Below are 27,738 nucleotides of genomic sequence, written 5' to 3'. Positions count from 1 at the left end.
TTCACATTTTCACAGAGATTTCGCCCGGAAAGCATTTTCAGAAGTGAGGAGACACGGATTGTCAGGTATGCAAATCGGCGTGTTTTCACTCCAAGAAAACAGTTGACTTGTATTCGTCTCTGCGGGGCAGGCTGTACATTTTCACAGATATTTTGCCCGGAAAGCATTTTCGGAAGTGAGGAGACACGGAGTGTCAAGTATGCAAATCGGTGTGTTTTCACTCCGGGAAATAGTTAACTGGTATCGTCTCTGCGGGGCAGGCTGCAGATTTGCACAGAGATTTTGCCCAGAAAGCATTTTCGGACGTGAGGAAACATGGAGTGTTAAGTATGCGTTAACATATATTTTTTTTTTGGCATTTATTCATACTTCCCTTAATCTTTTACATTATACTGGCGTGCCCTCTCTGTGAACCTAATGTTGAGAAACTATTAGTAGGCGCCTGTGTTTTTATAGATTAGCAGAAGGTCATAGTTATAATTCAGCCTTCAGCTGCTAAAACATGACAAGAAAATAAAGCTCTTGATAGGCAGCGATTTGCGCAGAAGAAGGAGGAATGTGATTTTTAAAGACAAACGTAAAGATTAGCCCTTTGTGTTGTTGGATGAATGTGATCCATGCGACGGTTTGGTTTTAACTTGTCTCGTAAATGTTGCAAAAGCGTCTTGGTATTGGTACAAATCAAATATCGCCCTCAGAAATGTGCACAATATATAGAACTTGTCAGCGTTTTTTTTTTAATTACTGGCATCAAATTTGTTTCCATGAGTTATTAACACAAAATTCGTCGGGCAGTGAAAGTTGCCTAGGATGTTTACAGAAATTTACTGGAGGGGTGTAATATTACAATTTTATGGCAAGACCGGAGGCTCCTATTATGCTTTCTTTTCTTGCTTTATTCCAATAGCAGCAAGATAAAACTACTGTACCCAGAAGGCTTGGAGAAACAACTACCAGCCAATGGGAAACAAAGAAGCAAATACTGACCAATCACATCATGGATAATAGTATAAGGTGTATCGTGACTGCAAACAGCCCTCTTTTCTTGCTGCTCGCAGTCAAGATAAGTACCTTTTTCTGTTATATACATTAATTTGAAGTACTTTTGGTATTGTTCGGTTTAAACTGTATTACTGGCCTGTGTAGCGCAACTTCGTTGCTCCCGTTTCTTCGCGCTCTCACGCGCGTATAAATCTTTCAGTTTTCGCTCCCCCCGCGCCCTGCACGCTTTGCCTGCCCCTCGCGCGCCTCTCTTACCGGTCCCCGCCTCAACTGTGGCGCAGCACTCCAGACCAGCTCCTCAGCTCGACGCGCTGTTACCGGCTCCTCTCCACGCTTTGTTTTTCATTCCCTCAGGCATATTTCACACGCCCCCTAAGGGGAGGGGTTTCTTCTTTTTCATACGCCCACTCCTTTTTTCCTCACATTAACCCTTTCTTGTCAGGTTTTGAGCAGGTTCCCAGTTTTTGCTCACAATGCAGGTTTCTAATGAGCCTCATGACAATGAAGGGGACGAGTTCAAAGAGGATTTGAGCTCTTTTATTAATTCCTCAGTGGAGACTGCTGTCGAAGCTTCTATGAAGCGGTTTTCTAAGACTATGGAGAACTCTCTCTTAAGTGTCATGACCAAAGCAATGGCCCAATCTGCGGGGGATAGCAGAAAACTTACAGTGGTACACTCCAAGGTTTCTTCTTTGGCGTCAAAAGTGGTTGGTGAGTCTTCCTCACATATGACAGAGGACGTGGTTCCTCCCAGGCCTCCTATTCAGGAGGGGTTAAAAAGTGTAGCTGGTAAACGTAAGGCTAAGTCCAACAACTCGGAGGTACCACAGAAATTGGTCATTTCAACAATTTACGACACAGATGATGATATGGGTGACGCCACTGACCTTGATGATATTTTTGATATTGTAAATCCTTCTTCCCCTCCTAAGAAATTAAAACTGGACGCTTTTGCATCGGAGCCGGTGCTGGATCCTGAGGGTACCCCTCTTTTTGACCCTGCTTCTATCAGGCATCCTAATTCTACCGAATGGTTCCCTATTGACCATGTCGGAGAGTATATAACCTCCAGACTTCGTCTCCCTTTGGACAAAACTGTCCGGGCTAAATTAAAGTCCGAGTGTCCCAAGCCCTCTCTCCCTTCTCACATAACTTCTACCCCTGCCATTGATCAACCCCTCCTCACTTTCTTCTCGAAGTTTGGCAAGGATCCGCGCAAAGGCGTGGACAAAGCTTGGTCTTCCTGCCAAGACAAACTGCTTGATTTGGTGGGCCCACTGGCCCGCATATTTGATTTAGCTGAAACAGCTCGCCTGGATGGCACGGACCTTAATCCAGAGGAGATTTCGCTGTGGGTCCAACGCGCCTTTTGTCTCCTGGGCAATACTAATGCGGCCTTGACTCATGAGCGCCGCAAAGGTCTCTTAATAAAGTTAGATCCCAAGCTTGCCAACCTTGCCCCCCTTGATCCTGGTGTCAAGGCTGATGGTCTTCTCTTTGGAGACTCGTTAGTAAAAGACTTAAATCGGTTCGTCACCACCTTTGCCTCCTTGGACAAGGCGCAGCAATCCATCAAGAAGGTCTTTCCTTCTCGGGTTTTTGGCAGGGCCGGAAGAGGCAGGAGCCGCTCTACCGGCCGTGGTTTCCAGTCCCAAGGCTCCCGTGGTGCCTTCAACTCCAACCAGCAGGATTTCAAGCCCCAATTTTACCCCCAAAGAGGTCGAGGTTACAGAGGCAGGGGCCAACGTGGCTTCCACCACAACAACAACAATTCCCAACAAGGTGAGTGCAGTTATTCCTGTGGGGGGTCGTCTAGCCCTTTTCCTGCACAGATGGCAGTCTCTCACTGCAGATCCATGGGTTCTCGACACCGTCCAAGGTTATCGTATCGAGCTTTACGCTCCTCCTTTTCAACATGTTCTTCCTTCTCCTCTAGTGTTCTCAACCGAAATGTCCCTGCTAGTCACCTCGGAAATACAGGCACTTCTCTCCAAAAGAGCTATTCTAGTTTCCCCCTTCGATCCCTCAGGCTTCCTCAGCACGCTTTTTCTCGTTCAAAAGAAGAACAAGAAAATGAGACCGGTGATCAATCTCAGATTCTTCAATCAGTTTGTGGTTTATCGTCACTTCAAAATGGAGACGATCCTTCACTTACGAGACACTTTGCGTCTAAACGATTGGATGGTCCGCATAGATCTCCAAGATGCTTATCTATCTATTCCTATTCACGAATCGCACACAAAGTTCCTCCAATTTCAATGGCAAAACGTCACTTATCGTTTTCAATCTCTGCCCTTCGGACTTTCTTCAGCACCCTGGTGCTTCACAAAGGTAATGAGACCTGTCGTAGCTTATCTACGATCTCTGGGGATCAGACTCATCATTTATCTCGACGACATTCTCCTCATGAATCTAGACAAATCGGCATTATTGAACGATCTCAACACTACACGTTCTCTTCTTCTCGAATTAGGTTTTCTCCTCAATCTAGAAAAGTCTTCTCTCATCCCGACTCAGAGCATGGAGTTTCTGGGCTTCCGTGTAGACTCCCCCCTGGCTTCCCTGTTTCTTCCTCAATCCAAGATCTCCACGATTCAAACGGAGATTTCCCAGGCTCTGCGCCGTCCACTCATTTCTCTCAGAACTCTGGCGAGAATAGTCGGCCTTTTATCGGCCTCCATTCAGGCTATCTTCCCAGGTCCCCTCCATTATCGCGCTCTTCAGCGCCTAAAGATCAGGCATCTTCGGCAAGGTCTCGCTTATTCCGATCAAATAGAATTAGATCTCGAATCTCACCTGGAACTGCAATGGTGGTTAAACCATTTGGAGGCCTAGAACGGCCGAACCATCTTCGCTTCCGCCCCAGATCTTGTATTAGAATCCGATGCAAGTCTGACGGGTTGGGGCGCCCGTTGTGGACCAATATCGACTGGCGGTACATGGTCAAAAGAGGAGTCCAAATTGCACATCAACTGTTTAGAGATGCTTGCAGGTTCCTTTGCAATCCAGAGTCTAGCAAAAGACAGAGTAAGTTGTACCATCCTTCTACGCATGGACAATGTTTCTGCGGTTCGTTATATAAACCATCTCGGTGGCACAAAATCAAAGGCTCTGGCAGATCTAGCAAAAAGCCTTTGGGAATTTTGCCTTTCCAACAGACTATCGCTCTCTGCGGAATACCTCCCAGGAGATCTCAACGCTGTGGCCGATTGGCATTCTCGCTTCCTCCGGGATTCCAGCGACTGGAAGCTTCTTCCCTCCGTGTTTCTCTCCCTCTCTCAGTTGTGGGGTCCTTTCTCAATAGACCTCTTTGCTTCCCGTCTCAATTCCCAGTTGCCTCATTTCTTCAGTTGGCGTCCGGATCCTTTGGCTCTGGCGACCGATGCCTTCCTCCAAGATTGGTCCCTTCACCTCAATTATGCCTTTCCTCCTTTTCTGTTGATCAACAGGGTCTTATCGCAGGTGCGTCGCCAGATGACATCTCTGGTAATAGTAGCTCCCTTTTGGCAGTCCCAGATTTGGTTCCCTTCTCTCCTGGAATTGGCGGTAGACTTTCCCGTCCTTCTCTCTCCTTTCCCCAATCTTCTCTCGGATCCTCAGGGCAATCCCCATCCTTTAATGGTCAACCAGTCTCTGACGTTGTCCGCCTGGAAAATTTCCAGCCTTCCCCTTCTGATTTCGTCATTTCACAGGAAGCTTCAGTCTTTATTAGTCGAGCATGGGCCCCTGGCACCTCCAAGGCTTACAAGTCCGCCTGGTCTCTTTGGTCAAGCTGGTGTCTGCAGAAATTTGTCGATCCCGTTTCAGCCTCTTTAAATTTTATGGTTAACTTCTTAGCCTCTGAGGCTAGCTCGGGTAAATCCTATCGTACCATCAACCTATATAGATCTGCCATTTCACTCAATCATACCCACATTGATGGAAAACCTGCGGGGGCGCATCCCTTGGTATGCAGACTATTAAGAGGAATTCGTTTTTCAAAACCGCCTTTGGCTAAGTATTCTAGTTTATGGGATGTCAATTTGGTTTTACAGTTGTTTTCTACCTGGCCTGATAACTCGGCTCTTTCATTAAAAATGATTTCAGCTAAACTTACTATGTTATTATGTTTAATTTCCATTAAACGCGTATCTGATGTGAAAGCCTTAGATGTTTCTTCTAGACAGTTTACTCCTACTGGTGTAATGTTTCATATTCATAAACGTACAAAGACCAATTTACAGTCTGTGTTCTATCCCTATTTTCCCTCCAATCCCAAATTGTGTGTAGGTCAATGTTTAAAAGTTTATGAAAGTAAGACCTCTGCTCTCAGGACTTCCTCCAGCTCCCAACTCCTTATTTCTTTTCGTAAACCCTTTCATCCTGTTTCTGCTGCTACCTTGGCCCGTTGGGTTCGTTGGGTCATGTCCCTGGCCGGTATTGACGTCTCCGTTTTCGGAGCTCATTCCACTAGAGGAGCCATGGCTTCTAAAGCCTTTTGGGCTGGCTCCCGTCTGGAGGATATCCTGAAGTCAGCAGATTGGTCTAATGATTCAGTGTTCCGTACATTTTATTGCAAACCTGTTCTTACTGCTTCTTCTATGGTGGTTGATATGCTTTAAACAAGCATAATAGGAGCCTCCGGTCTTGCCATAAAATGTAGATTTTCCTAATAATTTATGACGGAAAGTCTTAATTTTATTAAAGACACGGAGGCGAGTATTATCCCGCCACAACACTTCTAACTGGTGTTCTCCCTCCCCACAGGAACTCCAGCGCTGTCACCGGCATCATCCTGAGGTCCTCAGGGATTCTATCAAGATCATTCCTTCTGATACGGCACCTTCTGTCCTTGGACTGGATCTTCTCTCCGACTCTCCTCTGGTGGTCTTCGGAAAAGAACTTTTTACGTGGACTTTGACTTTTTGCATTTTGTTCTCTGTTTCTCCTTTATTTTTCCATACTCCATGATTGCTCGCATAAGAAAAGAGGGCTGTTTGCAGTCACGATACACCTTATAATATTATCCATGATGTGATTGGTCAGTATTTGCTTCTTTGTTTCCCATTGGCTGGTAGTTGTTTCTCCAAGCCTTCTGGGTACAGTAGTTTTATCTTGCTGCTATTGGAATAAAGCAAGAAAAGAAAGCATAATACTCGCCTCCGTGTCTTTAATAAAATTAAGACTTTCCGTCATAAATTATTAGGAAAATCTACATTAACGTTTGTACTACTTTAGAGACAAACAGATGTCACGTTATGTTTTCCTTTCTTGGCTGTTAATAACATTTTCTTAGCAGTTGTTCACTAATTTATGACGCATTCAAAATCAAATCCAAACTAGAGCTGTAGCCCTGGTCATTTATTCATAGAAATAATGCCAGTCCTTCTAGGAATGATGCTACCAGTTTACTCATTGAGGGGAGTACCTGTGTAACTGGCTGAGATTGTGGGAGGCAGGGGTTATTAGTGCCATTAGAAAGGGGAGAAGTTGTATTAAGCATGTGCCTGTTTGACCACAACAAACAATACCCTGATCGCTTCCCGGGAATCTTCATTTCTAACAGCAGCAGGTGAATACATTTATAGTAATACCACTGACAGTAACAGAACTAAGTAAGATCATCTCATTTTGTATTGACAGTCTGACCTAGAATGAAGATGACTTATTACAATTCATATGTATTCACATATATTTCAATTAAAATAAATGCAAGAATATTATATATGAAATGAAGTACCTCCTGGGGGCGTGGCCAAGATGGTGGGGCAATACGACACACATTTCCAATCTCTGTCAGGCTGATTTAGCAATTTACGATCATGCTGCTGCCCAAGGATCCAAACAACATCTACAAGGTCCCACTGGAGAAACCCACATCCGGCGACAAATAGTGGGTGCTGCAATGCTGCATTCTGGCACAAATTGGAGGAGAACCTGCCCAGTGCAAGGCGATCAACCCAAATTGGCGGCTTGAGGCAGCGTCCCAGGCAATGGGAAAGTCAGTCTAGGACCCATGTGTTGAAGGCTGTCTTTTCCTCCAAGGGCATCTGACAGTGAGCTGAGGCATACAGTAACCAAACGGAAACAGCTCAAGAATAGAGGAGCCGGACCCAATACACTGGGGCTCTCACTTTACAGACCACAGCTCCTGGTGGGTGGTGACACAGGACTTTGATGACATAGCAGACAAGTGCTGCCAGAACGGGCTGGGCCACAAGAGACTCATACTGGCTGAGGTATGAGCTGTGGCCTCAGGTATAAGTTGGGACAAGGAGCTGCTGGTGAGGCTCCACATTACACTGGCACAGAAATCAGATACGCCCAAAGAACTCTAAACAGCAGCGCTCCTTGCAGATGCTTGTATGGCCTGTGGGATCCAGACTGCGAGGGCGAGCACTAAATCTAGTGCAGGCACATCTCACCCCAGCCAGGAACCAGTCATGATACCATAATGCCAATCAGGACCCACCAGTCATGCTAAGGGGAGCACCAACCCATTAACTCAGAGGTGCTGCTGACTCACCTAGATACAGACTGTGGCCCAGGAGCATGGCAGACTGAATGGGCATAAGGTGGGGCTACGTGGTATCTAGTTACATGAATCAGGGGATCATTAAAAACAATTCACTCCGGATGACCCCCAGTAACCCATTAAGCTAGAATGGTGAACCAGTCCACAAATATAGGTAAAGTCAAAGCTCAAAGCACCACTGTCTGCTCCTAGCCAACAACTAGCCACAGTGCTTGATACTTGTTAGTGCTTGCTGGTGGAAGCACTACTGGCCCTCAGCTGTAGAAAATATGCTGGAGGCTAAATACTTATAAGGCCCCAAAGGCGAGACAGCATAGTTTACGAGCCAAAAAGATAAAACATTACGCGTTGTAATGGCGTGCGATATTTCTGTATGCGTCCTAATGGATTGTGCTATAGGGTAAACAACATTAGCGTTGAAACGCCATGCGGTGGAAAATCGTGCGAAGTAAAAGTCTTTGTGATGTGGAAACTGCGTGCTAAAAGCACGCGTTGTAATGGTTTGCGATGTACTATCATACATCCTCGCAAGGCAACCCAGGATGTTTTACTTTTCTGCTGTCCTGGGGTCAGACACCAGTGCGGGGAGCCCTGACGTCAGCCAGGAATGAGGGAGATAGGCAGGGAGGGGGCAGTAAGTAGGGAACCCAGTTCGAGTCTCGCATCGGCTCAGCATCTTGAAATCCTGGGCCATTTATTTAATATCACAATGCCTAAAAATACACACAAATGAATTTGTTCTTGTGTGATGCAAGCAAGTAGTGCTCATATAAATTTCCAAACCTCCAGGTCGAGTTCGCGCTACATAGCCTAGCCCTTCCTTTATTTTTTACCAATTAAATTTCTTTTCCCAGAACGAGGCTTGGAACGCACTTCTCCTCCCTTGTAACGTGTCTGCCAGCTAGCTACAAGAGCATGCACTGCGGGTCTTTTCGGTTATGCGCAATTGTAGGGCCATTTGGAGCGTTACTATTGGACAACATCTAACATTATCTTCAAAACAAGAAAGTGCCGCTGGTGTACTTTGAACAGACTGTCCGAACATAATGCAAGCAGCTTATTGCAAACCCAGAGACTGTAAGTAATGTTTTTTTCCCACAGCTGCTGTAGGCTACAATAGATGTGGATTCAGTGTGCCTAACGGTGTTATTTTTCAGTCACGTTTTAATGTATTCATTAAAAAATATGGGACTGTTGTTTAGAAACAGAGCAGGTCAGGCACTCCCCAGATCTACACTTCAAAAGTTATATTGCTCGTAATTTGCTCTGCCAATCCATGCCTGCGTCTGATGTCGCAGTGTGGCTTTTATCATTTCCATTTTCTGTCTTTTTGTGCGACAACAAGGTGTGCCTTTTTCTGGCGTTTGAGAAGATTCGCACTCATGGGGCCCGTGCCATGGAGTCGAACGGACCTAAGTACTTCAGAGATGGCATTGCTACAAATGGCCATGCTGGGATACTGAGCTGGACAGCTAGGGGCTATTTTTGGGAGCGTGGGCTTACCGGGGTGGGTGGTGCTGCATGGCAGTGGTATGAGGCACCTACGAAAAGGAAGGGGATTAAACCGAGTTAAAACTTCACAGGGGCTCCTGTTCGGTTGTTATCACATGTTATATGTATGCAAAGAATGCGTCGCGTTGGGGAAAAAGGCAGACACTTTCCCAGAGGAATACACACTTGGGCTGGTGTGTGTCATTTGCTGCAGCCCTCTGACACCGGTGTCATTGCTGTTTGTGGTTTTATTATGTCTTGCTATACACTTAAACATGACGCCGGTGTGAGACCAGATTGGCGAAATTCTGAACCCATTGTAAAAACCTTTGAAGGAAGAATCCGAAAATTACTCGATAGCGTCTCAAAAGGGACTGCGTGAGATTCTGCGCTCCTGAGAATTTCCCTGGTGCCCTTTTGGGAGTTCCAGTTAAAAGTGCATGTATTTTAAATACACTTAGGTTCGCACAGTGTAATATGCTAATAATTAACTAAAACCAGGATGCAAGCCCTTACATGTGCAGCTTGGTACAATCATAGCGAAGAGAACTCAGTAGTTTCCTTATATAAAGCAATTGTTACATGCAGTTTCTGAGGCAGTAAAGTGTTTTTCTGGCAAATTTCAGTGGTTTGAGCCAGACCATAGCTCTGTTTTAAAAAATAATTTCCAGTGAGAGCGAGAGAGAGGTTGGAAGCCGTTGATTTAAATCCACTGAGTCATCTCAACCTCTCACCCCTTTGTGGCAGATGGAAAATGTTCCACTCAGTTTGTTGCACTGTAATTAAATGTTCAGGGGGGCATTCATATCGTGGTGTGCAGTAGCAACTGCATGTTTTATGGTTGCACCTATTTACAGGTTTGTAGAGAGATGATTTGCACAGACCATAGAAACACGTAAAAGAGAAACCTGGGTTGGATACTTTGCCCACCTGTCGGGGCCGAGGTAGGGTGTTATGCAGGGCTTTAAGTAGGATAAAAAAACTGGGGGGGGGGTCTCTCAAAGGGGCGTGGTCGATGTAATTAAGGACGTGGCTTAAAAACCGGTATGCTGAAAATCTATATTTAGCTTAGTGTGGCGCCTGACTGGTATTTTTCTGCTTCTCTCATTCTATCCATATATATGATACAACAAGTGACATTACACCTCCAACAAGCCAGGGCTTTGGCTTTGCCAATGGTTGTTAGTTGCATAAGATAAATAAGCAACAACTATGGCTTCATTGTATAGCATATTGAAAACGCTTCAGTTTTGAAATGGTGAGACTGTGAAAGAACTGTAACGAGTCTCTCTGGGTCTAAGTGTTCTCGTTTATTTGGAAACGTTTTATGTGTGCGAACTAAAATTAGTTTTTGTTGGCATTTTCAAGTTAGTAAATGGAGGGTTATGTGTCAATGTGGTAAATCCATTATCCCTAATTATGCGGAAAATGCTGCATTTACAAAATTACATAATTCCAGTGGCGCTGGTTGTAACTTACTTGTTTTTGGCTTTTCTTGCCGCATAATTTAGTCAACCCTGATGCATGCTTTGTTGCTCATAATGAAGGCAAAAGTAGGATGTCCCGCCTGGAGCAGCATTCGCCCTATGCAGCTCATTAACATTACATGCCAACCCAGCTACACAGTGGCACACCAACATCCCAACTGAGTTATTTACAGTCGCTTTGCATGGGTGTTCTCATGGCGCAAAGCGACAAAAAGCATTTAGTCGATTTACTGACCATTAAAAAGGCCTAAAAATGCAGCGTTCGTTGTGTATCAGCGCACAAGTGCTTGCGCAATCCTAGTAAATCTAGGCGCATGACCTAGGAAGCTTGACCGAGCAGAACAAGAAAGGCATGGGAGAGACAGGTGATTACACTGCACCTACTCACCTGTGAACGGACAGCTTTGCAATTAGGAATGCAAACCTGTTTGCTATATGGTAGTAAGACATCACAGCTTTAGTCTTCTAACGTGACTGATGACGGACTGTGTTCTTTCATAGCACCATTTTGTTTTTTTAAGGCTTTCAATGGTCTTAAGCACATAGCTACGTGTGAGGTTATGTCAGCACTGTGGACGTCAGTGTAATAACCTAATGTTGAATTTTCAGCAGTGGCATAGCAAGGGGTCAATGGGCCCTCCTGCAAACAGTGAAAATACTCCCTCCAACCACCCGCTCTGCACAGTTTGTAGTAACACAGCCCTAGTTGGGCTTGATAGCCAACATTCCTGGTCTCCGGTGCCGCTGCACCTGCTGCACTGTTCATAGATGCACGCCAGATTCTTAGCTCAATCAAGGTAAGAATGGTGGAAGGGAAGCTAAGCCAGACATTTCGAGCACAAAAATTGGATCAAATTAGTGAGTGAGTATTAAAACCCAGCCCTGTCACTATGCTGCATAGTTAAATACATATAAGATCCTAATGGCGAGACCGATTGGCATTGCCAATGCTTGTTTTTCCTTTCTGTCCCTGTTGCTGGGATGTGTCACTACATACCATGTGTCATTTCATGACAACAGAATGTTCTTGTTTGTGGACTGGAGCTGAGCTGCTGCCTGAGCTGGTGGTCTCTATATTTACTCCTGAATAAATCTGGTTGGGACTTCCAGATCGTGTCTTGGACTTCTTTACACCGGCGAACAGTTGTGCCGGAGTGGGGACAGGAATTCATAGACCACCAGCTTCCCCATCGAACCCATTTCTATGTTGCAGCGTTTTGTTGCTATTATCTCCTTGGACTACAGAGATTAGTGTTGCAGTACATGACATGCAAGGAATACAGGTGCTTTGTGGAGTCCATGGAATCTAGATGCAAATATAGCGAGGATGTAAAGATAGAATTTATATATTTGAGTGATGTGGAAAGGAAAATGAAATACTGAATATGGGAATGACCTCGGAAGGAACAGGTGAGAATAAATCTAAGGCAAGAGATGAATCATGGTGCAAAGAACAGTTGAAGCCAAGGGTAGGAGATAGTTCAGCAATGTTGAAGTAAGAACATGACCATGGCAGACACAGACAATAAGGAATAGCCTCATAATCCCAGATTTATTAAGGCTTTGCCCCGCTGCAAAGTAATGGAAAGTCAAGTAAAGTGAGGCAAAGCATTACATTGGTATTTACGTTTCACAGCAAAAGTTATTTTGGGTTGGAAACATGCGGTTTTCTTAGTGCAAGAAAGTGCTTTGTGATGCTTTGTGTCCAAGGGGCATTACTGCTGGCTTACTTGGGCAGATTAGTTCAAGCCCCATTTCGTTTGGAGCCTTTTAGGATAGCCAGACTAGACTTTGCATCAAAAACAGAAACCTCCTTGAAGTAGGCGTTAACAAGGGGAAATGTTTGATTTCTACGAGATACTGGTGTGCTCAAGAACATTTTCATTACATAGGATATTTCTGATTTTGTCTAGTAATTTGAAGAGTATACTTCCATTATAAATCCTAAACCAGAAAGCCACACTTACCCCTGCACCATAGTGCGGGGTTTGTGAGTGTCATAAGTCGCCTAGTTAGAGAGCCAGAGCACGTGATGACAGCATGCCGATCTTAGTAGGTATGTCTCTGAGCTGTGTTTGTCCTTTCTCAATCACCAGAAAAGCATCATGAACAATTTTCAAGGAAACTTTTCGGATACTGTGTCCTTCATAGAAACCTATCTGCTATAAATTGAAGCCATATTTTTTTATGTAATAGTTTTTTTCCAGGATTTTCTCAAGAAGGGAATGCCTCATATTTCCAAATTGTAAATGATTAAATCAATCAATTGATAAACTTTGACTTTGTCTAGATAAGCCTTTAGGTTCTAAGGACTGGTTTTATGATTCTTTTTGAGGTGCTAGTAACACATCTATCTGTGGCAATGATGAATTTATGATGCTGAGCCCATGAGGACCAGGAATGAGCAGGCTGATTTCAGCAGTTTCGTTAGTACACACTCTTCTAAGTTCTTCAAGGGCAGTTCAATGGTAGAATCAACTATCTTTTCTAGATGTTCTAGACGCTGAGGGGGTGGGGAGGTGATGGAGCCCCAGTTAGTGCTCTGAAGTAGAGATTAGTAGAGATTATTCCTTTTGTGGGAGGTAGCTCGGATCTTTTGCCTTATAGTGTATTTATTTTCTAAGAAAAAAGGCTAAAAGCTCTGAGTAACCTTTCATTGGTATTGTTGGGCAATTAGGTCCTGTAGAAGTTTGTAGTTACATGATGGCATGAGTCTTCTGGTAATTATTGTCGGTAGGTCAAGTACATTCTCTAAGATTTTGGCCTTCAATTTGAATATATGAACCATGAACATCTTTTGATATTCTTTCAAGGCTTTGATAATTTTTTAAGGATTATCTTCTAGTATATTTTAAGTGGTGCACAAGCAGCATCTAAAAACTACCTATTGCATTTCCTAGTTTTTGTTTTTGTTCTTTGTAAAGGAGCCACTTATTTGATGATTTCTAATAGTGTAGAATTATAGTGATTGTTGGTAATATTTTAATGCCTGATATCAGTAGATAATGAAGTACTTATAATGGAATTGAAAGTGATTTTATGGTGGATCTATTCCATGCATACAGAGTTTTCTGGTGTGCCTCGGGCAGTTCAATAAATCAATCAATCAATCAGTAGATTTGTAGAGCACTTTTCGTCACCCGTGAGGGTATCCAGGCACTGGTAATGGTGGGAATTTGGAAATGGTCAGATCAGTAAGTTATAAAAGGAACAAGCACTGTGATGCAATTAGGAGCAGCGATAATGAGGTCAGGCATATTTCCATTTTTGTGTGTGTGCATTTGACAGAGTAGGTTGTTTCACATAGGAAAGAAGAGAAGGTTGCTGCCACATTGCCTGAGAAACTGTTCTAATGGATATTTAATTATCCTAACAGTAAATATCAATTTGCTTTTAGTAGCGGCACAGCAATACAATCAATAATTTCTTCAACAAAATTGTAGCTACTCCCTAGAGCATGGTAGTTAAGGCTAACTGTGAAGTGCTAGTTCTTGACAGAAGGATATTGATATGCAAGAGCAGGATTGAGTGGTTTACATTTCAATGCATTTAATGTATTAATATTCCACACTAGCATCAATCCTTGGAGAAAAGTTCTAATACTTTGAACCAGATTTCCATCCGAAAAGTACTGCAAATCCGATGCAAAGTGTTGTATTGAGATTTAATTTTCAAAGCAAATACTGATTTGTGTTGGAAAGTGGATCACAAGTAATGCAAAGTAGCTCTACTACTTTACATCAAGGAGGCGGGCCTTGGATGGTACATGGGAATTCACATGCAATCACCAATGGGTTTTGAAACAAATCCCTATCTACTGGAAATGGTAGTTAGGGATGAGCACCAAACATGTACAGCTCTTTGAGGCTAAGAGTAACATTTGGGGGAAAAAAGTTCTCAAAATGTTTCTAACTTTGTATTTGTGCTACACTGTACACAAACACAAACTGGAAAAAGTATTCACCTAAGTCAAAGCATAGTAATTTGTACTAAAGTGGTATCCTTAAAGTACCGAGCTTATGTTTGACGTCTGGCACACACGCTTGTACTATAGTGCAAGGATGTGTGTATTGGTGCAAGTGAGCCTTAAGTGCCCCAGTGCAGAGCGAGAGGGAAAAAGCGCATATCTTACTTGATGTGGCCATATACTGCTCTTTCTCTTTCAGGCAGTGCAACGCCGCAACCATGTCTGTTGCTCTGAGTTGCATGAAAAATTAGTACATTTGGCTTGTTGTTTCCTTATCTAATCTGATAATATCATAGACCTTAAAGGGTATCCGGCCCATAAATAGCTGCGCCTAGAGCTAATAACAAATGTCACATAAAAGATAAGGTCATATAATTATTGCACTTCCCAATGTAGATATTTTATTTGTTACTTTTTTACTGTACTCATTTAATTACTTTGTTAAGTGCCAGTTTTCAGCCCTACAGTCACTTCACAGCACTGTAGTTATTAGGTGTGAAACATGGTGAGGGTAGGCTACCCAGATAGAATGGCTTAAATATCGTCTGACAAATACACTTAATTGAGCCGAATTTGTAACTTACATTCAGGCCACAACATTTGTGTCAAACACTATTTTTGATATACTATTTTTGATATACTATTCTGGCTTACAACAAGGGTGCCTGCATGCAGGGGAGGATTGTTTATGTGCAGGAAGGTGTCCCTTCCTGCAAATAAAAAATCCTAACATGCCATTCTGTCACTTTCATGTGTGCTGCTTCATGAAGCACACATGAAAGTGACAAAATGGCATTTTTTTTAAAGTTTGTTTATGTACAGGAAGGGACACCTTCCTGTACATAAACAAACAATGGCATTTTGCTTTTTCCATGTGTGCTGCACAAGGCAGGACACATGGAAAAAAGCAACAAGCATTGGCATAGCCAATAGATCTCGCTTTTGGGACCTTATAAGTATTTAGATATGCAGCACAATATCCTTGGTGCAACAAAATTAACTGTTGCATGGTTAAACACTTATAAAGCCCCAAAGGCGAGACCTATTGGCTATGCCAATGCTTGTTTTTTTTTTAAAGGACAAGCAGTGCTACCAGGCTCCGGCTGCCACTTAGAGGTAGAGAGAAAGAGGTGTGTAGAGAGAGAGAGAGAGGTGTGTAGAGAGACAGAGGTATGTAGAGAGGTGGGTAGAGAGAGGTGTGTAGAGAGAGGTGTGTAGAGAGAGGTGGGTAGAGAGAGGGGTAGAGAGAGAGAGGTAGAGAAAGAGAGAGAGGTAGAGAGAGAGAGCTTTAGTTACGAATTCCGCTTGGATCAGTAATAAAAAGTTATTAAAAAAGAGGGTGGGTTGCATCATTTTCTAGTTGCGGCGTGCGTGCATGCGTCCTGCGCACACCTAACAAATGGTGCAGGCGACTGCCTTAAATTTTAATTTGCTTGTTTTACTTTAGCCAGTCTGCGCAGCATCTGGGATGCTCTGCTGCGTGGCTAACAACCATTGGCAAAATCAATAGGTCACAAGCAATAGGTCCCAAAAGACAGACCTATTGGTTTTGCAAGAGTTTGTTACTGTACCTTTCTGTTTAGAATTATGCCTAAAGTGGTGCAACAAAATGGTGATGCTAATCTGAACCTGTAAAGCATATGACAAAGAATATAAGTTAAGCCTCTCATTAAATGCTGCACAACATGTTTTCCTTTGGTGCAGTGAGTGGGCTTTTTTCTGTAAGGAGAAACCAAACACCCCTTCCATGCGTCTGAAAACAAGAGAAGCGACGACAAGACATGCAGCGCCTAGAGAATGTTGACATTTTCACTATAACATAAGCCCTGCTCTGCAGGGAGCTGACTAATGACTGATGTATACGGTTTCAGTGGAAGACAATAACACTCCCACCCCCTGAGGACAGAGCAGCATGCTTTCCCCAGCACAAATGGGGCTTCCAGTCACAAATGCGGCACAATTGCACAAATTATTTGTCAAGAACACTGCTTCAATAGAGAAAAAAATCACTGAACGACATTTAGCAACTAAATAGGGGATGACAAACAGCAACACAGAACCTCCTTAAAAGCATTACTGACTTCTATCTTTATAGACATCCGTCTCGGGCAGACCACTGTTAAACAACAAATGTACTATAGTGTTAAAAAAACGTTATAGAGGGGCGTGGCTTGGCGCCCGAGATGCATGGCGGCGTCCGGGTGAGGCTCCCGGTGCGACCTGGCGGCACCGCTTTACCTGATCTCCTACTGTGGGCAGAATGAAGCTTACGAACGTCGGAACACCCGCTGGTTGCCGCGCGGCCCTCTTCGTCTCCGTTTCATAGCGGAGAGTGATTAATTTCAATGAAGTGAGTCCCTGTGTGGCGGCAACGCGTTTTCGCGGCTGCCATTTTGTTTTTTCCGAACTTGTGCTGAGGAACTTTTTAAGAGGTGGGCTTTATTTTTGAGCTGCTAATTATGCCTGAAGCGTTCAAATAAATGTGCTTTCACTCTCTTTTCCATAACTTTCATCACCAGAGGCTGTTATTTTTTATTTATAGCCATTTCCAAGTTACCTGAGGAGAGGCACTCATGGCAGCCATTTTGTAGCCTATCCCTCGTCTCTATGCCTGCAGTGTAATTTTCCCTTTTTCCATTCGGCGCTTCATCTGTGCATTTGGCCATCATTTGCTTAGTATCGACCTGATACTTGTTGGATATATCGCTGCTGTGGGGTGTTTGACCAGAGTTGTTATCTTTCTGGTTAGTGCCTGCTGTGGCTTTCTCTCCTTGCCAGTGGCTCTTATTTTTAATGTTGCCACGTTCTACCCCTTTTTGAATAGATCTTGTGCTTGGATTGAACTTTATGGGTAGAATAAAAGGCACTCTCTCTAAACAACCCACGTCTAAGCATATCTTCATCAAAAACTCAAAAAGTTTCACTGCATTTTCTAAATTAGAGGATTCCTTGTTGTCTCCATCTCAAAACTTTACGACAAATATGGATCCCTCTCCCCCACCAGCACCCTCTGGAAAATCCGTCACCAAACGTCTAAAACAAAACCCTCCTTCTCCACCTAAAACAATTTCACCTGTTTCCATGGAGACGCTGTTGAGGAGATTCGGGCCCTTCGACCCTTTATGGAGGAAACGAACAACAAATTACAAATTCTCACTGATACTTGGTCTCAACTTGACACAAAAATTACAGCAGTCGAGTATAACATGTCTTCCTTTAAAGATACCGCTACCAATGTGTCTCAACTTCAATCTCAAGTATCCGTGCTCCAGCGCCAAGTTGAGGACCTTGAAAATCGAAATAGACGGAATAATCTGCGCATTTATGGTCTGGTGGAAGGGTCGGAGGGATCAGATCCTCCTGCCTTCTTTAAAACTTTCCTACCCAAGATTCTTCATATGCCAGAAGGCACCACTCTTAACATTCAACGAGCCCACAGATTAGGTCGTCCTCCTTCGACTGCTTCATCTTCACAGAGACCGAGAGGTGTTATCTTGTATTTCTTGGAATACACAGACTTACTGAAGGTTTTGTCAGCTGTTAAATCTTCTCAGCGCGTCACTTGGTCTGGCTCAACTCTGTTTTTTGCGCATGATTATGCCAAGTCTACTGCTAACAGACGTAAGGCCTTTCTTGGCATGAGAACTACTCTCCGTTCCATGGGAGCGCGCTGTGGGCTCTTTCACCCCTGCTTATTTAAGGTCACATTCAATAACAAGACGACAACCTATGAGGATCCGCTGCAACTACAGAGTTTTATAAACTTTAGCAAGACGGATGCTATGGATGCTTCTGGATCTTCGTCCTCAAATATTACTTGACATTATGTTTTTTTTTACAGATTCTTCATTTAATACTCTTTCTCTTTATCATCTATGTGTTATCTGTTATTTCTCTTGGCTTTGATAGTTCTGTAATTTTCACTCGGTAATTCATTGTATTAATCGCTCTATTTTACCTTATATTCACATTTTTTCATTATTTATTATATTAATCGTTCTATTGTTTTTGTCCTATTTCACTTCCGCAGATATCTTATCTTTTTGGTTTGTTGCCCCTCGTCCTCCGTTGGTCAATCCTGGACATGCCGTCTGGGTCATGTGGCCTCACCCCTCCCCTTTGTTTCCTTGAATCATCTTCATGTAAGTATGTTCTTTGTTCATATGTCCTTTTTGTGTCTTTCTTATTGCCTTTTATCACTGTTCCTCTCTTCCTCTTTTTCCTTTTCCTTTTTTTTCTCTTCTCTTGCACTTCCCATATTCTATTCTCTATTTTCTCTTTCCTTCCTATCTGATTACTCGCAAATTCATACTTTTTGTTCACTGCCCTTCTCCCTTATTGAGTTTATCAATACTATTGTTGTTAATTTTTTCCTCTCCTACCTTCTTGTTGGTATGTTCCTGAGTTCTCATTCACCTACTGATTTTGTTCTTATGACTGTTTATCGCATTGTATGTTCATGGTTTAATGATTTGACTCATATTCAGTTAAGTTCAGAGTTACCACATGGAATATTAAGGGATTGAATCATCCTATTAAAAGACAACGAGTATTATCCCATTTAGCTAGATTAAAAACTGATGTTGCTTTTCTCCAAGAAACCCACTTATCTGATGCTGAAGCGTCTAAATTAAAGAAATGTTGGGTTGGTAATGTGTTTTCTTCCCCAGCTTTGGGTAAGAATAATGGTGTTCTCATTCTATCTCATACTGTTATTTCTCAAGAAATTGACTCTGAAGGTCGTTGGGTTATTGTTAAGTTACTTATTGATAAAATACCGTTGGTTTTCTTTAATGTCTATGCTCTAGTTTCCGTTGACAATACTTTTTGGTTGCAAATCTCTGATAAATTACTTTCACTTGATGATGATTATATTATTCTTGGCGGTGATTGTAATCAAATCTGTGATCCCATTTTGGATAGGAATTCCCCAGTCAGATTTGTAAATAATAAAATGCACTCACAATTTACTTCTACCATTCATCAAAAATCTTTAGTCGATATCTGGAGACTGTGTCATCCTGATTTACGAGAATACAGCTTCTTCTCCCCCCCACACAAATAACAATCTTGTATTGACTACCTCTTTTTAAGTAAATCTTTAACGCAACATGTACTCCACTCTGAAATAGGGTCCATTTTAATTTCAGATCATGCCCCGGTTTCTGTTGATTTTGACCTAATTCCTTGCAGCCCGTCTGCTGGCCGTTGGCGATTTAATAATTCATTGCTCATGGATCCTAATTTTTCTAGCCAATTCAGTTCTTTCGCTTCAGAATTCTTGATCATAAATACAACTCATGATTCCTCTCCTTCTATGATTTGGGATTCCTTCAAGGCAGCTGCAAGAGGCTTCATTATCAATTTCGTCTCTCAAAAGAAAAAATGTTTTGAGAAACACTCGGCTCAATTGCTTGACCAAATTAAAAAACTAGAATATGCTTATTATCATTCTTATTCTGAAACTTATTTGAAAGAACTTATTACTGCTAAGATCACCTTTAATAAATTATCCATGGAAGCGGCTTCTTTTTATCTTCTGAAGAGTAGTGCTCGTTACTACGGGGGTCAGAATAAAATGGGGAAATTATTGGCTAATTATCTAAAAACGCGTCGGGATAGAGTTAGGATAGATTCTCTGACTAATTCTAATGGTGACACTCTTCTCAAAGATGAAGATATCTTAACTGAGTTTGTTTCCTTTTATAAAAATCTTTACACTCCCGAGACCCAACCACTTCACTCGGACCTGTCTTCTTATTTTCAATCCATTAGTCCCCCCCCTTCACAACACATTGATTTTGATTCGCTACAGATAGATATTACATTGGCAGAAATTGCCCATGCTGTGTCGGTTTTAAGACGAGGTAAGACCCCTGGCCCGACGGATTTACCATTGAATTTTATGAACATTTTACAAAGCTTTTTCTCCCACAACTTCTTCTTTTATTTACCTTCTTTATTGAGAATGGATCGTCTCAAGGCACTTTTCAAGATGCTATCATTTGATTAATTCCCAAGGAAGGCAAAGACCCTTCTTTTTGTAAAAACTATCGCCCTATATCTTTAGTTAATACAGATTACAAAATTTTTGCTAAAATTCTTGCCTTACGTATTGACCCTGTTTTGCCTGAGCTTCTTGGACCGCAGCAGTCAGGCTTTGTAAAAGGTTGTTTATCCTCTGATAATTCTAGAGTCTTTTTCAATATTCTTAGCAAGGCCTCTTCCATAGATTACCCGCTTGCAGCCATAGCTTAGACGCTGAAAAGGCCTTTGATAGGATTGGCTGGGACTTTATGTTCCATGCTCTCAAATGGATAGGGTTCCCTCCTAAATTAATTTCCTTGATTTCTCTATTGTATTCTGGTCCCAAAGCATCTATTTTTGCTAACGGTAAGGTTTCCGACTATTTTTTAGAGGTGTACGTCAGGGCTGTCCCCTATCCCCCCTATTATTCGTAGTCGCGTTGGAACCATTCCTCACTAAAATTAGGCAGGATACTCAAATTACAGGTTTCCAACTGGGCTCCCATCAAGTCAAAATGTCTGTTTACGCAGATTATATTCTTTTATATTGTTCCAATCCAGACACTTCTCTTCCCCCTTTCCTATCTCAGGTAGATGCGTTTTCGAAACTATCGGGGTACCGCCTAAATCGAGATAAGTGTGAAGTTCTGCCCCTTAATGTCTTGTGTCTCAAACACTATTTTACTCAAACTGGCTTTTCCTGGCAATCCTCAAAATTAAAATATTTAGGTTTATGGTTTTCCCCAACTATTTCAGAAACTTTAAAACAGAATTTTGATTATATCACTAAGAAACTAAATTATTCAATTACTAAATGGCACCCTCTTTTTCTCTCTTGGTGGGGTAGATTAGACTCTATTAATATGATGCTTGCTCCCATTATTTTATACTCTCTTTCAATGATTCCTGTACATATCCTGGGCTATTACTTTAAGAGAATAGATCGCATTTTATTAAAATTTCTTTGGAAGGGCAAACCCTCTTGAATAGCTTTATCCACTCTTAAAAAAGACAAATCAAATGGCGGACTTAAGTTTCCTGATTTTAAATCTTACCATTATGCGTTTTCTCTAAAACAAGCCTCTCACTGGCTTTCCTCTGACTCTCCTACTTATCCTCCGATTTGGTTGCGCATAGAAAAATTCTTCACTTCCCCCTTTGGCTTTCTAGAATCCCTTGCTTTCTCTGCTAACACCTCTTTTTTACGTCATTCTGTCATTTCTAATACACATAAACTCTTAACTCCTCTTCTGCCATCTTCCTATCCTTCGCTTATTTCACTTTCTCAGCAACCTATCTGGCACAATAAACTGTTACGCATTAAAAATCGTGCTTTCTATTGGAAATCGTGGCAATCCAAAGGGCTGGTATGGATTTCTCAACTCTTGCCTGATAATAAACCTTTATCTTTTTCAGATCTTAAATCTAACTTTGCTCTTCCTAACTCTTTCAAGAAACAATATGATCTTTTACTCCCCTCTCTCCACCAATATCTTTCGTTACTTCCACCTTTTCCTGATCTCCCTATAACATGCTCTACATTATTTCCGTTATTAAACACCTCCCCTTCTGCATCTTCCCTTTACAAATGTCTATTATCTTCTTCGGCAAGGTGCAAAACGAAGACTGAATTGGCATGGGAAAAGGACCTATCGCAATGCTGGTCTGTCTCTCTATGGGATAAATTATGGTTAAAGATTCATAAAACCTCACGAGCGGCCAACACCACTCAAACTCTTTATTTTGTATATCAACGTTTATTATATTCACCTGCAAATTTAGCTTCATTTTCTCTAACACCCCATCATCATGCTGGTCCTGTCCATGCTTAAGGGCTGATTTAAAACACGTTATTTGAATGCCCCAATATTGACAAATTTTGGCATTTAGTTTGGTCTCAAATTAACAAAATATTTAACACTAAGGTTTCCTTTTCCCTCCCAAATATTTTTCTAGGTTCTTTATCCCCTTCTTGGCCTCAATCCCCATCACATTTTCAGCTAATTGATTTATTACTCGCTATAGCCTTACATTTAATCACCTCCAATTGGAAACATGCAGATAAAGTTACTTACAGAGCCTGGTGGAACGCCCTCTGTTTCCATCATAGACTTGATACTAATTATTTACCCCTGTGTCATTAGCAATTAAAAGAGATTTGCTTTGGCTCCCTCTCACTACATATTTATCTGCTTCCGCCTCTTCAAATACTTCAATTACTACTATTGTTAGAACATCAGATGATGTCCGTAAACCACCATGATTTTGTTCTGTTGTCTTTTTATTGAGCAATCTAATGCTGTTCTACATATTATATTTACACAATTATTTAATTATATCCTTTTTAAAGTTTTAATTACATGCAATGCTCCACTTTACTGTTACATTTTGCTTTGCACTTTTTTCAAATGACATTTATATTGTTTCCAACCCCCCCCCCCCTTTATTTTCTCCCTCATTTCTTTTTCTTTAATCTAGGATGCAGTGTTGATTGTAACCAGTATATTTTTTATCCCTTATTATATATATTATGGTTACTTATGTTTTCTTAATGGTTTTTTGATTGCATATTGTAATATCTTTGTGGTTTCAATAAACTCAAACTTAAAAAAAAAAAAAAACGTTATAGAAAAAACATTAAAATCTTTTGACATATGTTTGTAATACCGTCAACCTCGAGGTGAATTTCATATTGTAATATTTGTGACAATTACAAGATGCCTTGCGGTATTTCATCGCTTCATTTAATTGTCCAGTGTCTACATGGTATTAAGCAACTAAAGAGTGCATTGAAGTCATAAGGAGACACTAGCGTCAATAAATAAATACAGAAGGAATGGCACAGAGTGGGGTAAGCATGCATTACATTTTGAGTATACAGCTTGGCACTGATTCAGAAGCCTCAGATTTCACATGGCCCAATTTGAAGCAAACTTAGCCACTGATTCTTTTTCATAAAACTCAAAAACAATGGTATATAAATCACCTTAAAAGGATAAAGTGCAAAATTAGATATTCTAGCTCCCACCTTTTCTAAACACGGGAATCCCTCTTACTTGGGCCCAAAGTTTGCTGCAATTAATATGCAAGGATACTAGAATGAGTTGTCCCTCTGTAACCAAGTTAGTGGTGGGCAAAAAAAAGATTCAAGAAACTTTCAAAGACTTACAGTTATTTCTTCATCACACACACGTTTGCGAGTATGCAAGGGACTGTTTTTGCTCCACTGGAAATGTCAGTGGAAACTGAGAACAAAATGTCTACCATTTCAATATTTCTCAGATTTGGGAAGATTTCAGCACTTTCAGTAGAAGTGATTCAAGAGGTTTTTTTTCCATATTGGACCTGATTTGAATAAGACACTGTTTACATAACTTTTTCTGTGCTTTGAAGCGTTTGTAAATGTAACCTTTTAGTGCACAAGAAAAGTTAAAAAATAAATTAACATTCAAATATTGAGCCACGTGTGTCAATAGTGAAATGAAAAAAGCCCTTTGTCAGGCCCTTGATAGAAACTGCAAGGATGGAGCTCTTTGAAATTAAAATCTCCTGCAGTTAAGTCAACTCCTCAATGTTTCCCATTCACACAAGACCAGAAATGACACTTTCACTGCGTGAAAATCAGAGGCAGCGTGGCCCCATTAGCGCTGCTTTCTTGAAACGATATACACACAAAAATATGTACGGCGAGAGAACAAAGCACAACAGCATTCCCAATAAGCCAAGCTTTTTTGCACAAATCGACCTTTGCTGCCAAACATCTGAGATATAGATGGCAGAAACCAAAACAAGAGAGACTTTTTAATGAACTGGTAAGCAGTTTTTGTTTTAGCAAAAGGCAGGGCGGGAGACTGCTTGGCTAGGATTCCCACACCCCAGCATGTATGGATTATGTCATCTCATCTTGGGTAATGAAGACTCTTAGCACCCAATCCTCTTCGCGGATCAGGTTCCATTTAAACAACGAGCAGCACATGAAAAGGAGAAAGAGAGTGCCACCTGCAGGCAAGCTGCGCATGTACAGCCACCTCGGAAAACGCGCAGAGCACACAGTAAACATTCTCAGAGACATTGACGCTGGTGAGAGGTAATGGCTGCTAGGTCCCGCTCGGGCCATTTCAAAGCACTTTTGCAAATTTCGTGCACAGTACTTAGACACCAGCTTTGTCATGTGCTCCTAAAATGTGATTGGTCACCACTCAGAAAAACCTCACTCATTTCACTTGAGTTTTTCACAATATTTGTATAGCAGCATACAACCGCCTCGAAGGCAAATTACAACAAGAAAAGCGCAAGCAAAAAGTGGATGCGAGTGGTGCGCGCGCGCGATTGGAAAAGTCATGCAACCGCCTTGAAGGCAAATTACAACAAGAAGCGCGAGCAAAAAGTGGACGCGAGTAGTGCGCGCGCGGGGAGGGAGTGGGAGAAGGGAGGGGGTAGGGGAGGGGATTTACGTGCTGTAAGGCTTAATGAGCCATTACAGAAAGCCAGATGGCAGCTGTGCACATCGCGCGCGCTTGTGCGTGTAACAGCAAGCTGGTGGCCGGCAAAAGCCTGTGGGTAGCACTTTGAATACCCACTTACTAAATGTCTCACCAGGGCAGCGCATGCGCTGGCTCAGCCGAGACATAAAAACAAGGAGAAATTATATATTTCTCCTCGTTTCACCATCTTAAGACAAGTTTTTACCTGGTCTTAATTTTGGTGCTGTCTCCTATGTACACCACCCTTGTACATAGGGAGCAGCGTCAAAATGAATGGAGGTTGCAATGGAATGCCCACCGCAACACCCACTGCCCACCACTTTCAAGCTAACCTTAGCAGGAAAGGGGGCCTTATGTACAAGGCAGCGCTAAGCCACGTTAAGTGGCTTAGCGGTGCTTTGTACATAAGGCGCAGCCCCTACACCACCACAACGTCACTATAGGTGACGTTGGGATTGCGATAGGGTCTTGTACATATGCCCCTCACTCTCTTGTGATAATTGCGGTAATTCACTCTCTTTTAACCGTAATGCTCTGCACCATTACAAACCCTTGTTTGGTGTTGCCAGAAGATGCAGTGGTAACACCAAAACGTTTCCCTTTATTTTGCACATATCACAATATTTCTCCCAGATATTTTCAGCCGGTTGCTCCACACCAGTAGAGGTAGTAAAGCCAAGTACATAACTTGAAAAGGTGCATTTATTTACACATCCAATCATTATTGGTGCTGCATAATGACCAGGCCCATATACATTCTACATCCGTTTTTCACTCTGTGGTGCACTCTCATTTAAATGTCTGCCTTTAGTGCCTGTATTATACTGTGTTAAAAAACTACAGACAGAATTAATTTAGAGTCTTTCAGAAGTAGCTGAGAAAAACTGCGTGCAGTTGATCAGTCAACTTGTAACTGCCCGTTTCTTTATATATTTCAGTTTCCAGGTTGTATATTTACAAGCAGTAGAATATTCATAGTGCGACTGAACAATATCCAGTTTAAAAAAATCCACATTTACCTTATTGGGTCATATGTCTGCACACAGTATATAATATCACTGCAAGCATGCGTGTCAAAAGCGCAAACTAAGTCACACAAGCTTCCATGAATCGAAGTATTCTTTGATTCTCTCGGGTCCCTGCCTGCAGACCTCCTCAGGGGGGTATTCCAGAGGATTCCCTTCAAAGTTACATGAACATTGACTGCGTCCCCAGTCCAGGTTTTCCAGATTGCCAAACCCCGCCGGGAGCCTCCTCAGGCGGTTGTGTCCGAGCCACACACTGCGCAGGCGCTTCAGCCTACAGAAAGATTCTGGAAGGTTCTCGAGGGAGTTGAACAGAAGCAGAAGGGTCTCCAAGCGTTTCAGGTTCTTGATGCTCTCGGGGAGCGTCTCCAGCTGGTTATCACTTGCGTCCAAGAAAGTTAACGTTTTCAGCTGACAGACTGGAGCAGGCAGGGCTGTGAGGCAGTTATTGGCAAGGTGAAGACTGCGCAATTTCTGGAGCCTGGCAAGTTCAACCGGCAGAGAGGCCAGGCAGTTGTTGCTCAGTGTGAGCCTCTGCAAATTCTCCAGGCAGCCTATCTCAGGTGGGATCGCCTTCAGGCTGTTGGAGTCCATGTAGAGGACGGTCAGGTTTCGTAAAAGACCGATTTCCCTGGGCACGAGGCCCATTTGAAACGACAGACAGCTCTGCCTCTCTGGGCTCATCTCAAGCACCTGTAGCGCCTCGAGGCCAAACACCTCCGGGGGCAGTGAGATAAGCTGCTTCCCTTCGATTTTTAGCTTCTTCTTCTTCCCAGAGATGGGGCTGTCCTCAGGTAGGTACTTCCACAGTGGGTTCATGTTGACCATCATAATTACCAAGAGCTTCACGAACTTGAAAAGTAACAGCCATCTTCCAGGACCGACATCGTGGTTTCAGACATTAAATCTGCCTCTGCACGTCTATTGCTGGTCTGTGCTTGAAATGCTAACCTATATTCAATGGCAGTGAGTTGCCTAGCAACATCTGGCAGGTAAACATCACTGCACACGGTATGTTTTCTATTTCCTTGTCATCAAACGAGGCAGGCACGTGATTTTCTTTGGAACTCGGGTCACTTACGGGCTTAATTTGTGTTTACCGTTCTTCTGTGTTGATTTGTTTTGTTCCATAATCTCATGTACTATACTCGTGTGGCTTTAAAGGCAAATAGACATTTTATGTTATGTTCCCTCCAGGAAGGAATGCTTTGCTTCGAAGTAATCTTCAAATGGCTGCTTATTGACAAACTTAACTTCAAATCATTCAGTCCCCGAGAAGCAGATTTCCATAGCACAAATTGACGACAATGGTGGGCAGGAAGCATTAAGGTTAAATGCATAATTTTCTAAATATTTGTTTTACAGACTTTGAAAAAGCGACCTCTCAATATTACTTAACAGACAGGAATACAATACATTTTCAATTGATCTAAGAGACATTAAAGAATATTATTTTTTCACTTCTATTCCTACAGACGTTTTAGTTATTTTTTTTTGTAGATTTTACCTTCTTTTCCAGGAAAATTTAAAAATATAGTTATATGTTCTTCTGGTGTGGCTTTGCTCCACTGATTAAGGTCCTGTAGTCTGAACCCTGGTCCCTATGAATTCTGTTTTACAGCATGCAAGGAGGTACTGCACCATGTAATCCTACATGACCGCTTCCTGCCCACTGACTAGACCCCCTCCCCCGTGCTGAAGCTTGCATGTTCCTTCTAGTCCAAGTTGACCTGCTCATCCCT

At 42.3% G+C, this 27,738-nt stretch overlaps 1 protein-coding gene across 1 annotated transcript in view; it reads right to left on the bottom strand.

Moving 5' to 3' along the window:
* Nucleotides 1-26,920, bottom strand: part of LOC146830675 (uncharacterized) — a 29,407-nt gene extending 2,487 nt beyond the window's left edge. Inside the window, exon 1 of the mRNA XM_085604064.1 lies at nt 25,991-26,920. Within this exon, the coding sequence (XP_085460190.1) occupies nt 26,063-26,827 (765 nt within the window). The 5' untranslated portion in view covers nt 26,828-26,920 and the 3' untranslated portion in view covers nt 25,991-26,062. The remainder of the gene's footprint in view (nt 1-25,990) is intronic.
* Nucleotides 26,921-27,738: the final 818 nt, after the last annotated feature.

The sequence above is a fragment of the Triturus cristatus genome, chromosome 5_1, assembly GCF_964204655.1.
Source record: "Triturus cristatus chromosome 5_1, aTriCri1.1, whole genome shotgun sequence".
Taxonomy (NCBI): domain Eukaryota; kingdom Metazoa; phylum Chordata; class Amphibia; order Caudata; family Salamandridae; genus Triturus; species Triturus cristatus.
Note: the sequence above shows the minus strand (reverse complement) of the source record. Positions and strands in the feature narration are given on the sequence as shown.